Source organism: Vicia villosa, linkage group LG1, assembly GCF_029867415.1.
Source record: "Vicia villosa cultivar HV-30 ecotype Madison, WI linkage group LG1, Vvil1.0, whole genome shotgun sequence".
In the NCBI taxonomy this organism is placed as follows: domain Eukaryota; kingdom Viridiplantae; phylum Streptophyta; class Magnoliopsida; order Fabales; family Fabaceae; genus Vicia; species Vicia villosa.
The window spans coordinates 63,334,679-63,352,569 of record NC_081180.1 but is presented as its reverse complement, the minus strand read 5'-3'; the positions used below and the strand labels follow the sequence as shown (position 1 = coordinate 63,352,569).

The following is a 17,891-nucleotide window of genomic DNA, read 5'->3' as shown; positions in this document are numbered from 1 at the left end:
CATTTCAATCTTATTTCCTTGATTTGAGTTCTGATTTGGTTCTTGACAAATATGATTTATGCCCTTGTAAGTTTTATCTTTACTTAAATACATGTGCCGCAAGAAGCTTAGTTGCTTAGTTTAGGGTAACTGTAAGCCTGCAATCTGTTTCAAAGCATCCAATGTTAAAGTGAGCTACATTTTAAGGTGAATTTGGAAGGAAAAACCAGCAATGACTTGCATGATCTCCAAGATAATTTGAAAAGAATTCCAAGCTAGATGCATAATTTCCAAACTACTGAACTTCACATGCTGTCAACATGCTATAAATTATTACACCATTTGCTTTAAGTTGAAGCATAAAATACTACTTTACTACTTCATGCAAATTTCGTTGCTGAAATCTTTCATATGATTATGACAGCAGAGCTAACAAAAAAATTAGGCCACCAAAGAAATAGTCTTAAATTTTTAAAATTTTATAACTTTTATTCATATCAATGCTTCATATTCTATTATTACATTAATGAAAATGTGACTCTTAAAGAAAATACAGCATTATAAACCTTTAAAAAATATGATAAACTTTAGGCTTATATTATAAAAAGCTATATGACGATTATTTATACATTCCATTTTGTTTGTTGAAGGCAACACCATCGTGCTTATTTTGAGAAATCAACCTCACACACCAACAATGGCACCACCAACGTTGCAAGTCAAAGCACCAATGGATGTATGCACATATATGAACAGATATAAACAATTATAAACAAAATATTTAAAATTATAAAAACTATCACAATGTTTTTAAAAACTAATATCAGTTTTCGATAATGACGTCATTTTATTGTAAGTGTTGGATGCAAGTGTGAGTGGTTAAAGTCCCTCATTATTTATGAATGAGTTTATCAGAGAGATGACCCATTTTACCTAATACTTTAAGAATTTATTGGGTGGATATGTGGCGTCTCCCTCTTTTATGGTCCTGGAGCATTAGTCTCATTGGTGTTTTCGACTTTCTTGGACTCTCCAACAGTGTGCGTTATGGGCCCACCACGCTCATAGGTCCCTGGATCAAAATCAGGTTTTGATGCCAATTGTTGGAAAAACACAAAGCAAAGCATAGAGAAAAAAGAGGAACACAAGAACATAACATTGAAACTTCAAAACCAGAGAAAAAACCACGGCCGTTGTCAATAAAAAACCAGAGAGTAACATTAATTGAGAAAATTGTTACAATACATAATATACCCTCAAATAACCCACACCTCTAGTACACTCACACCCGCAAAAACAAGTATTTAACTACATCTCACAAAACTTTAATACAGGAGTATAAGAAAACAAAGAAAGTCAAATACAAGCTTAAAGTGTTTTTGACTGGTACATCTTGTAACGAAGAACCTGAATCCTATATACAGTCTTTGACTCTCCCTTCCTTCACAAAACTAAGCGATGTAGGACTTCAAAGAACTTGTATCCTATATATACCTTTGGACTCTCTCTTCATTCACAAAACTAAGCGATGTGATACTTTTTCAACATGTTTATTTTCAATCAACTCCAACAACAAGGACATAAAGCAAGTGTAATTTGTATCGTTTACACAAGAACTGTTTGTGTTTTAAAGAATATTCAATAGTTTCTATAACTTTAAGTAGGGGAAAAACAGGCATGTTCGTCCCGTTTAAACTTTCTCCGCAACAACCCACAAGAAAACGGAGCGGAGCTGGACGGACATTATTAAAGGCCCGAGCCTAATACTTTGTCCTGCCCCGCGAAAAAATGAATGCGGGAGGGGCTGGCTCAAAGGCACTACACCTTTTAGCCTAAAAATTACAAAAATTATGTTAATTCCTGCGCTCACAAAAGCTCACATAAAAATTGGGCGGGACAGAGCGGTCATGTTAGAGGGCGTGAGGCTAAAACCTTGATCCGCTCCAAGAAAAGCTATGCGAAAAACGTCTGGCGGGCCCGACCTATTTTGACACCCCTAACTTTAAGAATGATTTTATCAAGTGTTTGACTTGTTTGGTAATACGGAAATTAAAATAACAAGAGGTAAAATAAGCTTTGGTGTTTACTAGTTAAGAAAATTTGACGGGGTTAGGTAGCATCATTGATCACTAATATGCAATTCTAATTAGCTATAAAAAAATGTTATCATCCAAAGCTCTTATCGCAACTCATGTCTGAGTCAAAAACATGAGATTATTCATATTACCTAATAGACGATCTATCATCGTATTAGCCAATACGACAATATTAAGTTTCAACAGTTCATACGGATACTGAACCTAAAGTTATATCTAGACTTTAGCATATCCAATAGATGAAAAGTTTAGATTTATTGATCATCAATATCTTTTGAATATGCTAGGACTGGTTTTAATTCCCCAAAAATATGAAATATATCGTTCAGTTATACACAATCTAAATGTTCCTCAATACCATCACGTATCGCTCACATCGGTGTTCGTGTCCAAACATCCGACGAGGTTTCACCATATCGTTCGTGTCCAAAGCAATATGACATCATTAAGAATCGATACAAAAGTGAATGTTAAGCCTAAATCTATGTCTAGAGTTCACGACCTAACAGATGCTAAAGCATCGATACTAATTCCTAAAAAGATTGCGTCTACCATCATGACCAATAAACACAAATATACAATATACATATTAAACTAATCTATCGCGTGTGAACTTCTCAATCATTCGCTATTATCACGAATCTCTCTTCGACATCGATCGTGTCCAACCCAATGACGAGAAATTTACCGTAACTAACTCAATCGTGTCCAACCAAATGAAGAGAAATTTACCGTAACTAACTCAATCGTGTCCAACCAAATGACGAGAAATTTACCGTAACTAACTCAATCGTGTCCAACCAAGCGTTACAGTAACATTAATCATCGGATACAAATGAATATTGAATCCCATATTCGTTTTCAGAGTATGGTATTCGATAGTCTAAAACATTGGGTATTTAGTTTTCAAAGGGGTTTGTCAAAAGATTTGTCAAAGGTTCCCAAAACCTAGGTTTTACATAAACACAAACATAATCAACAATATCAAATATTTAGTCGGTTCACATACAATAGAATTAGAGTAAATACATATGAGTACAAGTTATTACAACCAAAACCAACAAATAATATATTCTAACCACTCATGGTCTCTAACCATGAAGAGGGGAAAGTGAAGAGGGAGAAGAATTAACTGAGGTGTCCCACCGGGTAACTCAGATCCGACTCCAATCCGCAAGAATCAATTTCTATGTTGTTTGTAGCACTTCTCTCTCTCTCTCTCTCTCTCCAAAATGTTTCTCAGCTCCCTCTAGGTTGCCACCATGAAGAAAGATGATGAATGCCCCAAAAAAGTGTGAAAAATCCCTTAAATAGGTGGGCTGACGGACCAAGTCGCGCTAAGCGCGGTACAACCGCTTAGCGCGGTCAAAATTGCAAAAATTCATGGATCTGGAGCTCCTAGCGCGCTAGAAATCCCGCTTAGCGCGATATGCCCACTAAGTGCGGTCTGCACTACTGGAAAAAAACAGATTTTGTTTTCATCATAACTTCAGAACCGTAACTTCGATTGATGTACGGTCGGAAGCGTGGGAAAGCTTATTCAATGCTCTATAAGACAATGATTAAAGATCATTGCTTGAGTACCTACATAAATAAGAACAAGTGTAAGAAATCAAACTATTCACACGCAAAAAGCAAAAACACTCTATTTAAATGATATGTATAGAAAAATAGGGGTTTTGGCCTATTAACCAAAAGAAACGAATCAAATAAAACCCAAAACGAAAGTGCTTCATGGTGTAAAGTTCGATTTCTGCCTTCTGGTTTAGGATGACGGGCGTCACCAGCGTGACGGGTAAACCGTTATGCGTTTGAATAGATGATATGCGTCATCGATTTGACGGGGAGGCCATCATGGTGTCTAGGCTTGGTTTTCCAAGCCGGCAATCACAATGTGATGGGTTGGAAGTGACATGGTTGGTTATGGGCGTCACTGGGGTGACGCCCAGGGAGTCATGGGTCTACAAGTTGCACAATAAGCCTGATTGAGGTATAAAATGGAGAATTGGAAAATTTGACTTTTAAGTGACTTGTGACTATTGTTGGGACTGAGGGAGGAAACATAATAAAGTTAAAATTATTTAATCGAGTAAATGTTATTGATGTGAGTTTTGATGTTGTATTGAGTATGATTTATGACGAGATCGCGATATTTGATAATGTGAGTGGTGATTTTTTGGTGCATTGATATTATCTGATTGTCGTTGTGTGGTAACCCATGGAGGGGGTTACGAGAGTTATAAGTGCATCATAATAAGGTCAGGAAGGAATCTTAACACATTGACATTGATATATATGATTCATACATCATTTGAGTTGTGTTAAGAGGCAGATTCACTAGTTCAGAGAGGGGACTAGTGGCTTGTCCCAAACTCAACGAGAGGGCTTGGAGCTCAGAGAGGGAACTCATGGGTTCAATGACGGGACCCATTTCTTAAGAGAACTCTAAATACTGAGTTTGTACCACATGCATATACATTAAGTTGCATTATAGTAACGAGTTATATGCATAATGTCTAATTGTGTGTTATTTGTTGAGTTAGGTGTCACATCATCTCATTGTCCTATCCTATGTAGCACCTCCCTAAACTCATTTTCAAAAGGTCAAATGCAAAGACAAAAAATGAAATATTTATTCTCTATTGGAAGTCACAAGTTCAACTCCTCACAAAAACAAAAATATTTGTGAATCTAAACACTAAGATTGAAATTTTGTTTTCTTTAAATTCATAAAAAGAAACTATTATTATAATATATTAAAATTGAGCTACAAACTATTTTATTGACAACTCGTTCTCTAACATTCTACATCATTAAACATCCGATATGACACTCTTTAAAACAAACATTTCAAAACTCCTATTATTTGTTTGAGAAAGATATGTAACATTTTATTTATAAATCTCTTTTACTTTTTAAGTTCTAAGAGACATCTCCTTTTATTCCTCTAACAAAATGTCATCTATAAAAAAAAATTATAAGAAATAATTTAATTCCCATAAAAACGAAAATAATTTTTAGTCTCTTAATAAAAGCGATAAGATTATCACTAGTTAAACCGCTCACAAAAAAAAAAAATCAATTGTATAGAAACAATTATAAAAGAAAAGGAACAAACATCAAAAATGAAAAAGAAATATTTTAAAAAATATTGAAATATTTACACTTATACGTTAATAAAAAAGTAAACGTTTTTTATAAAATATATGAGTAGAGAGTTTTTTTTTATAAAGTAAATTGTTGTGAACAGAACAATTTAACTCTTTAACTCTCTATATGAGTAGAGAGTTAAATTGTTCTGTTCACAACAAAACATCACTATTAAAATTTAAAAAATATCAAAAATAAAATAATAAATAAATTAAAATACATAATTACACAAATTGATGTAGGAGAAAACTACAAATTTCACTCAAAGTTAAATAATAAAAAAATAAATACAACAAATACGTAGATCCATTACATGTTCATATCCCATTCTAGTACTTCACCATTTTAAAATTACTATGCATAATTTATTATTGACAATAAAACAAATTCAAGAGGATATCAATGAATGCATAACGTAACCATATTTCCCAGAATAAACTCTTAAATATTCAGTACTTTTTAAGCAAGACATCCTTAATAACTTTGTCCAAGTTCATGTACGAGCAACCCCCTGGACTAGTGTTCTCTTCTGCCTTCTTCTTCAACTCCATGACTTTTTTCTTCATCTCTCTCCCTTTCTCTCCCACCATCAATTCATTGACAAGCTTCTCCACCTCATCTCTCTTCACATTTGTATCAATTTCAGCTCCAATTTCCCATTCATTGCAAATAAATCGACTGTTCGTTGGCTGATCAGCAAAAAATGGCCAACACAACATTGGCACTCCTGCACATATACTTTCAGTGGTTGAGTTCCATCCGCAATGAGTCAAGAATCCACCAATTGAAGGATGGTTCAACACTTTCTCTTGTGGACACCAGCTCGCAGTCAGGCCTCTATCAAAAATTTCTTTGACAAACTCAGATGACAATACAACCGAGCCACCAATGACAAGATCAGGCCTAATGATCCACAAAAATGACTTCTTGCTATTGGCCAAACCCCAAGCAAACTCCGACAGTTGCTCTGGAGTCATAACCGTAAAGCTTCCAAAATTCACATAAACAACAGATTCATGTTCCTTTGATTCAAGCCAATCTAAACACTTGGTATCTTCTTTCCAAAGATTGGAACCTAAAGAAGCTAAGTGATTAGGCCCAGTTTGATTTAATAATGAAGGTAATGGTCCAATGGTATAGAGAGAAGGGAGCATAGAATAGAGAACTTGCAGCACATCACTCTCAAGTTCATTAAAGGTGTTAAAAACAATAGCAGATGCTCTATGAATACTATCTGCCACCTCGATAAAGAATTCTAACATTACATCATTTGGATTTGTTGTTCTGATAAAGCCCGGGAGATCCTTTAGTCGAAAGTTGTGCAATCCTGGAATACAATCTACTTTAGTGTCTAAATATCCATTTGTCCAATAACTCTCATCTGCTTGTAATAATTATAAAAGTTTGTTAGCACCGGCTTGTAATAATTATAAAAGTTTGTTAGCACACAGCACAAAATTTTGCAACAGTTTTAAAACCGTCTGCAACACAATAATGGTGACAGGTTCAACAGGCGTAACTCCTAAAATTAAATTTTTAATAAAATAGAGTACGAAAATAATAAGAATGACAGAAAATAGTTACCTTTGAGTGGTATTAAGCCTCTCTCAACAAGTGTACGAAAGTGCAAATTAGATAAGAAGCTACATGCACTTGTTGGACAAAAGAGAAGGATTGGGAGTGCACGTTCTTCAGCAGCTTGTATGGTAAATGGCATGTAACAATCAGAAACTAAACATGTAACAGGTGGGATAAGACCAGCAATGGCAGATTCATGAAGTCTAGCAAGAAGTTCACCAAAGAATTGGTGGAAATTCTTTCTTAACGAAACAGTAACTGCTACAATGTCTTGAGTAACATCACCATCATCACCTTCCACTGGAGTTAAACCATCTGGAATTGTCTCAAGGTTGAAGTCAGTGAAACCATCAAAGGCGTTTGAACCTCTTGAATTGAGCAAGCGTTTGTGGTTGTACTCAGTGTTGACAAAGGTTATGTGAAAGCCTTTAAGGTGAAGCAGTTTTGCTAGCTTGAATAATGGATTGATATGGCCTTGAGCTGGAGATGGAATCAAGATAGCATGTGGCTTTTTCTCTGCAGAATTATTCATCTCTGATTTGTAAAACAACTAGAAAGAAAGAAAGAACAAGAAAGTCAATGTGAAATCTCACTTTTGTGAGATTTCGATCTATTCATAGATATAATGGATGGTTGGTGTAGTGGCATATTTCTAAATATTATTTTAGTTTTTTCATGCATTTAACAAGGCATAGTTGATTATAAATAATATTAGTTATACAGGAGTATGTTTTTCCATGAGCAACACAAGGCAACAATAGTGCTGATATGTGTACAGGTTTAGTGTTCAAACTCTTAATGAGCATCTCCAATGGGACAATTTAATTTTGTGTTTTTCTTATCCATTAAGCCATATCATTTTAAAGTAACTCATTCAATTTTTATTTTAATAGTGCAACTCTGAAAAATTATTTTGAACCCCATAATTTTAACTCATATATAACTACCCACTATTAAAAAAGAATATTTTATTGTTACTTTTCATCAAAGCACGGTTGCATCCTAATGCAACCATAGCCCCAACGGAAGAAAGAACTCCTCTCTCCAATAGTAAAAAATTAGTTTTTGAATTGTGCCATGCTAGAGCAATGTATTAAAGAACCACTGTTGAAGACACTTTTTTTACAATTGATAATATTTAATTAACTAAACACACTGTAAAAGTTAAACATTTTTTTAAAAAAATATCACATTGGTTAAATAAGTAATTGATATGAAAACAAAAAAATACATTGATATAATTAAAATACTTTACAAAATTTAATAAGTTCCTCGGGGGAGATTTTTCATTCGATACGATATAAATTTTATATTTATGTAAATTTTGGATTATTAAGGTTTTTAAGGTTTTAATCGATTGACTTGGCAACTGATAAAAAACAATTTTAATTTATTAAAAAAATTAAATTTGATAATATCGAGAATAAAAATGTCATACTTGCAATAAAACATTCTCAAACAGTTATAAGACTAGTGTTGGACGCTTCATCTAGTTTTTGGACCAAAGAGACATTCTCAAGATGCAAATTTTCGAGATCCTCTGAACGGTTGAGAGAGGTGCCTTTGTGTCAGAGAGCAATACTTGAGCAGAAGCCAGAGCTTTATCTTTCTTTGACACTTATTTTGCTAGTAACTTTACCTAGTCAACTGGAGAACCGGGAAGATTAAAAGAGCTCAAAGTGTCACCAATTTCAGTAAGAGAAACTAAAGCTTTTTATAATTCTTCCAAGTATGTATCACAATGAAGCGTTAGATCACGATATTGTCTTGCAACAATTGTCTCTCTTTAAGATGTTGATTAGCTAAAAGAACGTCCCTTTAACTGGCCCCTCCAATAGCCAAAACGAAAGAAGCTCGTCAGGTGTAATACGCTAAGGTCGACAACTCTTTCTCAAAAGCTTTGTTGGTCACACTGACAAGATAAAAACAATCTTCTACCGAAGTAGACGCCAAGTGCTCTTTTGGAGTAAGAGGTCCCTACCGCATCAAGAAGACAAGGGTCCGCGACACCCCTCGAGCATCACCAAGAATTTCGACATTAGGGGCAGCCCTGGGGAATTTCCTTTTCGCGACCGCAAAAATTATGGATGAGAAGATCAGGTTACCTTTCTTATAATCCCGACTAGGGCAAGAGAGTGACTGGCACCAGAGCGTTCGAAGGACCAATACTTTTTGACCCAACTCAAATTCCCTTCCTCATTTGATGAATTATATTCTCACACTTCATCAAATATGTATATGACAATTATCAAAATATCAAAAATTGCAAGTAAAAATAATTGATAGCAGGGAATAGAGGCACCGCGAGCTCACCGAAGATAGCTTTCCTCTTCTCCTTGGTGTTGGCGTCCATCAACAAGCAGGTGTCAATGAGCTGCTTCAAACGTTTATTTAAGGCTTTATCCTGAGGGGAAACGCCCGCGATGTAACCCAACTCTTTGAAGAATGAAATTAATCGTTTCTTCAGGTAATGCTCCTCTTGGAACATGCCATTTTTCTTTTAGACATATGATCAATTCCCCATCAAAAAGTGGCCTTGGTTCCAAAACTTATGACACAAACCCATATACAAGTTTTTTGTTCCAGTTCTTATGGAATAGACTTGCATATGAGCCTCCTCATTAAAGGGAGTAACAAAAAATAACCGGTCTTCGAAATGCTTCATGCCATTAGAATATGCTTCCAAATAACGAGTAATTAATATATGCCAACTTAATTAAGTTCTAGCCTTGCGCATGATTCCTTGAACTATATTGTATCCTAAAAAGGTGGAAGAAAAGTGACAAAAATGGCTTTCCTCCATGATACTCACACAAGTAGTGGAAGAGTTAGATAGAGGCATAACTCACAGGGTTCAGTTGTAAAGGGGTAATCATCAGATAGTTCAAAACCTTTATTTTGAAATTGTTGAAGGGAAAGTTAAGACCTAGAATAAAAAAATGCACGCATAAAAAGGAATAGCACACTCACCCTACTTTGTGAAAATCCTTTTATCTTCCTCAGGGATCAATACACCTTAATTAAAAAAGGACCCACATCAAGAAAAACCCTTTAGATACTACCTTATCGAGGAAAGATATAAAAAATTTCCAAAATTGCGGGATTTACCTAGGAAATAGAAGTGTCTTCTTTCAATTTTTGGCACATGGTGGGAACCACTTCCATCAGTTAAGATTAAAGTATATTGTAGAAATGAAAATGATGAGAAGAACTGTTGATATTTGTAAATATAGTGTTAAGAATATTTGTATATAGAATAGTCCCACATCGACTATATTATGTAATTAGTTGTAATCTCTATATATAATAAAGTCTCCGTAGTGCTTTACAAGACACACGGTTTATTCAAATGCCTCTTAGTCTTTCGTATCTTAACATGGTATCTAGAGCCTACTAAGAGGAAATTCTTTGCCGTGTTTTACCCGGTTGACCTACTGTCTTCCGGTGAGAAATTTCCTTCTGCAAACTGTGTCATCACTCCGGTTTGTCTTTTTTTTTATTTCGGCGACTTTTTTTGGTACTGTTCATCGCGCGCACTGTTCACCGGCGCAGTACTGTTCATCGTGTGTACTGTTCATCGCCGGCACTGTTTATCGGCGCGACACTGTTCATCGACCGTTACTGTTCACCGGCGCGGTACTGTTCATAAAAAAAAATAATTTTTTTTGCTCAGTTTTGTTCTCTGATCGCAGATCCGCTCTCGGTTTATTCTTCCGACTCGCAAAAATCTACCCTCCAGTACAAACAGCCCCGTTCTTGTTAACTTGAAGTTATGGGAGACTCGTTTTCTAAAGTTCCGCTAATCCCATGTGAAAAACTAACCGGATCAGCAAACTATAACATATGGGCTCGTGCTGTCGATATGTGGTTTCACGGTCAGGGATTTGAAGAGCACCTAACCACAAAATTGTTTGCCGTTGCAACCGACAAACTCGCTAAATGGAAGAAAACTGATGCCTCTCTATGTACTGTGTTGTGGTTTTCCATAGCACCTAACCTCCAAGCTCAGTACCAAGCCTACTCCACTTGTTATGAGGTATGGGAAAAGGCCAAGAAAGTCTTTTCCAACGACGTTCACTCTCTATACAGTGTCATCCACAAACTCAACACACTGACCTTGGAAAATATGGATGTGCAAGCTTATCTGAGTAAGCTTGATGCCTTGAAAGCCAGTTATGAAACCCTCATGCCTTACGCAAAAGATGCAACAGCTCATGCCGAACAGCAGAGTAAATATTTCATGGTCATGGCACTTAAAGGACTACCATCAGAACTCGAATCCGTTCGTAACCAGATTTTATCAGGTACTATTGTTCCTAGCTATGATACAGTTAGTGAACAACTGTTGCGCTTGGCTACACCTCATGAGTTTGGTCCGGTTTCTTCTCCATCTATTGCTGCTCCAACACCAGGTGACACTGCTGCCCTTGCATCTCTTGGAAACAATCACAATCGCCTTCGAGGAGGGTCATCTAACTCCAAACCTCGTCCCAAGTGTGACCATTGTAATCGGCTTGGGCATACTATCGACCGTTGCTGGAAGCTGCATGGCAGACTTCCACGTCAGGTAAATGCAGCTCAAATTGATTATCCCGATACTATGCAGACTTCACCTTCACTTCAAAATCCTACGCCAAGCTACGACGATTTTCTCAGGTGGTGTAAGACTAATCAGAACTCTGGTTCCACGGCTTCGGTTGCACACATTGGTAATTCATCTGTTTGCCTCTCTCAATCATCTCCGCTTGGTCCTTGGGTCCTCGATTCTGGTGCGTCTGATCATGTTACCGGTAATAAAGGTTTTTTCTCTTCCATCTCTACCTCTGGTTTCTTACCTAGTATAACCGCCGCAAATGGTTCTAAAACCCAATCCCAAGGGATTGGTACTGTTCAAATCCTACCATCTCTCTCTGTTACTTCTGTTCTATATGTACCTAATTGTCTGTTTAACTTACTGTCAGTCAGTCGTTTAACTCGTGCCCTTAATTGTTCTATCACCTTTACTAATAGTGATGTTACTTTGCAGGATCGGAGTTCGGGGAAGACGATTGGCGTCGGATGTGAGTCTCAAGGCCTCTACTACTTCTCTGCGTCATCCACCACATGCTCTGCCACAGATTCTCCACTCATTATACATGCGCAGTTAGGTCATCCAGGTCTCCCCAAGCTCCAAAAGATGGTGTCCAGCTTATCTAAATTATCTAGTTTACATTGTGAGTCTTGTCAGTTAGGGAAACATACTCGTAGTCACTTTCCCAATCGAGTCAATAAACGGGCTGCGTCCCCTTTTGCTTTAGTTCACTCCGATGTTTGGGGTCCTTCGCGTACTGAGTCTACTTTTGGGTCTAGGTATTTTGTCACTTTTATTGATGATTTTTCACGTTGCACGTGGCTATTTTTAATGAAGAACAGATCAGAATTGTTTTCTATATTTGAAAAATTTTATCAAGAAATAAGAACCCAATTTGGCTTGTCTATCCGTACCTTAAGAAGTGACAATGCACGCGAATATTTATCTCAACAATTTCAAATTTTTATGTCATCCAATGGTATTCTGCACCAAACATCTTGTCCCCATACACCTCAACAAAATGGGGTAGCCGAACGTAAAAATCGGCATCTCGTAGAAACCACTCGGACCCTACTTCTCCATGGTAATGTTCCTCTCCGGTTTTGGGGGGATGCGGTGCTCACGGCATGTTACCTCATTAATCGCATGCCCTCATCTGTCCTTAATAATAAAATCCCTCACTCAATCCTGTTTCCAAACTCTCCTCTTCACCCAGTTCCTCCTCGAGTTTTCGGGTCTACGTGTTTTGTACACAATCTCTCCCCTGGTCTTGATAAACTATCAGCTCGATCACTAAAGTGTATCTTTCTTGGTTATCATCGATCCCAAAAGGGATATCGTTGCTACTCACATACTCTACAACGATACCTCGTATCTGCCGATGTTACCTTCTTCGAGTCAATTCCATACTTCGAGTCCAGCCAAGTAACTCCGGAACCCCTTCAGGAAAGTACTCCTACACCTCTTCCGGAAGTCTCATTTCCCCTTATCCCCCACCATTCAAGCCTTACGGTTGACCCTCCCACTACTCGCCCATTTCAAACATATCAGCGTCGCCAACCCACTTCTGTCGTACCTATTCCTGAGGCAGTACCTGTCCCTGAGGTCATTGCAGACTCTCCTCCGACGCCTTCGCCATCACCGGATCCGATCCCGCAACCTGAGTCCGATCTTCCGATTGCTCTTCGAAAAGGTATACGTCAAACACGAAATCCTTCTCCACATTATATTGATTTATGTTATCATCGTCTTTCTCCTTTGCAGTATACTTGCTTGTCTTCTTTGTCTTCTGTTTCTATTCCTAACACTCCAGGTGAAGCATTATCTCACCCTGAGTGGAGGCAAGCAATGATTGACGAAATGTGTGCTCTTCAAAGCAGTGGTACTTGGGAACTGGTTCATCTACCCCCTGGGAAATCGTTAGTAGGTTGTCGTTGGCTTTACACAGTGAAGGTTGGTCCAGATGGTAAGATTGATCGTTTTAAAGCTCGTTTGGTAGCCAAAGGATACACTCAGATTTTTGGGTTGGATTATAGTGATACTTTTTCGCCTGTAGCCAAGATGGCATCTGTTCGACTTCTTCTAGCCATTGCAGCCATTCGACATTGGCCTCTTCATCAACTTGACATCAAAAATGCCTTTTTACATGGTGATCTTGAAGAGGAAGTATATATGGAGCAACCACCTGGGTTTGTTGCTCAGGGGGAGTCCTCACAAATGGTTTGTAGGCTACACAGGTCTCTTTATGGTCTTAAACAGTCTCCGAGAGCTTGGTTTGGCAGATTCAGCACTGTAGTACAACAGTTTAGTATGGTCCGTAGTGAAGCTGATCACTCTGTGTTTTATCGTCACTCTGCCCAAGGGTGTATCTATCTTATTGTATATGTGGATGATATTGTGATAACTGGCAGTGATCATCAAGGAATACTCCAGTTGAAACAACATCTCTCGAATCAATTTCAAACAAAAGATCTTGGTAAACTCCGTTATTTCTTGGGAATTGAGGTGGCCCAATCTAAAGATGGCTTGGTGATATCCCAGCGGAAATATGCTATGGATATTTTGCAAGAAACAGGGTTGTTGAACGCTAAACCAGCTGATACTCCTATGGATCCAAGTGTCAAATTGCTACCCAATCAGGGGGAGCCTCTATCTGATCCAGGTAGGTATAGGAGATTGGTTGGAAAGTTGAATTATCTCACAGTCACTCGTCCGGACATCTCTTTTGCAGTTAGTGTGGTAAGCCAATTCTTAAATTCTCCTTGCCAAGAACACATGGATGCTGTTGTCCGGATTCTGAGATACATCAAGTGTGCTCCAGGAAAAGGTCTCGTGTATGAAGATAAAGGACATACTCAGATAGTTGGATACTCTGATGCTGATTGGGCAGGGTCACCCATTGATAGACGATCCACTTCTGGGTATTGTGTACTTGTTGGAGGAAACCTTATATCCTGGAAAAGTAAGAAACAAAATGTAGTTGCAAGATCAAGTGCCGAGGCAGAGTATAGGGCCATGGCAATGGCAACATGCGAACTCATTTGGTTAAAACAGTTACTCAAAGAACTTCAAATTGAAGAAGCAAGATCAATGACACTTATTTGTGATAATCAAGCTGCATTGCACATTGCTTCAAATCCAGTCTTCCATGAAAGAACCAAACATATTGAGATAGACTGTCACTTTGTCAGAGAGAAGATTGAATCAGGCGAAATTGTTACAAGTTTTGTCAACTCCAATGATCAATTAGCAGATGTGTTTACAAAATCCCTGCGAAGTCCCAGAACTAATTATATATGTGGCAAGCTTGGTGCATTTGACTTATATGCTCAAGCTTGAGGGGGAGTGTTGATATTTGTAAATATAGTGTTAAGAATATTTGTATATAGAATAGTCCCACATCGACTATATTATGTAATTAGTTGTAATCTCTCTATATATAATAAAGTCTCCGTAGTGCTTTACAAGACACACGGTTTATTCAAATGCCTCTTAGTCTTTCGTATCTTAACAAGAACAAAGGTAATGCCCCAAGAAACTTATAGTAGTATTGTAACACGGTGAACTGACTTTCATTTTTTATAAAGCAACAATGTTGCAGTGAGCATGAGTCGCCACCGACTTTTATTTTGTCCAATTTTAGGAAAGGTAAAAAGTACAGAAAAAGACCTTTTTGAAAAGAAGCGGGCTCGGGGGGTAAGTTATGAAAAGGGAAGGTGCAAGCACCCTTTTCATCCGTAGTTATCTACGGGCTCTTAACTTGCTTAGCTCATGTTTTGTTTGTTTTGAATTGAAGAGGGACGTAAGGACTTTAGCGTAAATGCGTAGCCTTCGCCTTTGAAAAAGTTTTTGAAAAGATGTTTTTTATTGAGCTAGGCAGGTTACGAGAACTACCCTAATTAACTGGTCTTTTTCTATGCTTTTTACGATTTCCAGGATTATCCATACTATATAGAAGTAGGAAATCCTTGTTATATTGGACGTGTTCGGGACATCGAAGGGTCATCGTATGGTCGTTGAAGGCAACAAGTAGAGGAACCTTAGCATTTTAGCGGGACTATCATCATTCTTCAAGGGACGAGATCATTTACCGAAAGCAACCTTAAGGGACATCGTGGGACTATGATCTTTTATGATGATTTTGTTCGAGGGTCATCGTTTTGCTAAGATACCTCTACATTCGAGGGACACGACCATTATTCGTAAGGCAACCAAAGAGGAGCGTACCCTAGGGGTGAGTGAGTGCAAGTGTGTTAATTCAAATATTTATCTTGAGTTAGTTATCTATGTCCAGTTATTATCTTGCCATACAATCCTATTAACCATACATCTAACAATTATATAGCAGTTTATATGGTGCGAAAAGGTAAAGTTCCTACGCTATTACATGGCTTCGGGGAGGGGAGTACATATCTCAAAATGGGGATAAAAAATAATTACAAACCCAAATAGAAATAAAAATAAAATTGCAAGTGTCTATGTCCAATGTCTTGATAACAATACCTCGCAAAAAATCAACAGAGCGTTAGTACAAATATATACAATGATGCGTGAATAAAATGACAAAAATTACTTGTAAATATTAAATACAATTATCAAAATAAAAATATAAAACTAACCATCTAAAGAGGAAAATAAAGGAATAACATTTTTTTTGGGTTTTTAATAAGGTGAGAAATTAAACTAAGAAAAATGAAATATTTTTGGTGTTATATTTGTTGTTTAAATTTAAATATATTAAAAACTAACTAAGACTAAACCAAATATTTTAAAAAAACATTACTTTAGCTTTGTATATTTCTTAATTATAATTTAAATTAAAAAATCTAAGCTAACTTAATTAAAATATAACTTATTAAATTAAAACTAAAAATAAAATTAAAAAAATGGGTGGCTAGTGACGTGAGGACTGAATCCTCTTATTATTATTTTTTTATATTTTCATCATTTTCTTTTTTTTTTTTAAACCAAGGAGAGGTGGTACAATATCATGTTCTTCCTCTCTCTGTTAACAAAACCAGGAGATCCATTCCTTTTCAAATTTACACATAACAAATTATAAACACAAAATAGAGGAAAAAGCACTTATCGGATCGGAAATGGTGACGGTAGCTAAATGAATCTCGCGGCAGTCCGGAGGCTTTCGCGGTGTGATTGTGGTTGTCGGACGGTGTTACTCGCGGTGGCTCTGCTTCAGGCGTGGCCGGCGTCGGATCGGGTGGTTCTGAACCGGTTTTCGCCGGAGAGATTTTTCTTCTTTATCAACCTGTAAACCAAAAGTAAAAGCAAACACCAACAGACTGCATAATCAACAATAATTTGAATCTTTCCCTTTTTATTACTCTGCAAAACAAAAAAAAAGACTGAAACTTGATGTTATGTCATTCGGTCCTCTGCTATATCTTGCTTCTATTTGAAATGTTGCAAAAGATTGTAATTTTAATAGAACAAGATATAGTATCATGGTTTCCCCAGATCTGGATTTGTGATTGAAAATATATATATATGGTTAATTGTTAAAAAAAATGAATTTACAGCTTCATGTTGAATTTGATTGAAACGCTTTGTTAGTGAATAGGACAAACAACAGTCTACGATAAAAAAAATGAGAAGTTAGAAATAAATAAAGCATGTTATGAACATCATCATCACACTGAGAAATATAATAAACCAAAAAAACGTCAGTTTGACATCATAGAGTTTAACAACAAATGAATTGAAAATAAAAAAAAAATTGGTTTAATAATTAAAATTAAAATAGAGAAAAAATGGGGAGAATTGAGCAGAGTTTAGAGTTTTGTAGTGGTGTGAAAGGTTTGTTAAAAGATTGTTTACAGTACGTGATGCCGGTTAGAATAGGGTTAGAAAATTGGTGGAATTGTTAGTCGGGATCGAGAATAAGGGTTGGGGTTAGTTTTATAGTGCACCAATTTTGACCTAAAATTAAAAAAGGAAAAAACAAATATAATAAAAACTTTGATTAAAATTGATTGAGAATTAATAATATAATATTATATGCTGAAAATAACAAATTTGACTTTAAAAACTCTCTTTTTTGGATTTTTAAATATTTTATGATTTTTTTTATATTTTTGTGAATAAAATAGAAAAAGTGAAAAAAATAATATTTTAAAAATATCTAATTAAATAAATACGAAAATTAATTAAAAATAGCAGAAAAATACAATTTTGTGAAATTTTTTGAAAATAATTTAAACAGTAATAAAGTTAGTAACAAATAAAGGAAAAAAATGTCAAACATGGGATTTGAACCCGGGACCCTATACTTGCACACCTTACTTCTTACCAATTGTGCTATATTATTTATTCAAAATAAAAAGCCAATTGAAAGTTTATGAAGCATCGGTCAATAGTTTGCTATTTATTAAAATATAACAATTTAAGAGTAAACTATTATATTTTAAAAATAGACTTTAAATCGAATATTTATAAAATTCAGAATGTCAAATATAAATGAACCCGATATTTTATAAAAATCCAATTTTTGAAATAATTTT

At 36.2% G+C, this 17,891-nt stretch overlaps 1 protein-coding gene across 1 annotated transcript; it reads right to left on the bottom strand.

The window, feature by feature from the left end:
• Positions 1-5,492: 5,492 nt before the first annotated feature.
• Positions 5,493-7,544, bottom strand: LOC131607773 (7-deoxyloganetin glucosyltransferase-like). Its single transcript, XM_058879734.1, has 2 exons — positions 6,810-7,544; positions 5,493-6,606 (listed from the first exon to the last, which is right to left on the bottom strand). The coding sequence occupies exons 1-2, from the start codon at positions 7,333-7,335 to the stop codon at positions 5,675-5,677; spliced, it is 1,458 nt and encodes a 485-aa protein (XP_058735717.1). The 5' UTR covers positions 7,336-7,544; the 3' UTR covers positions 5,493-5,674.
• Positions 7,545-17,891: the final 10,347 nt, after the last annotated feature.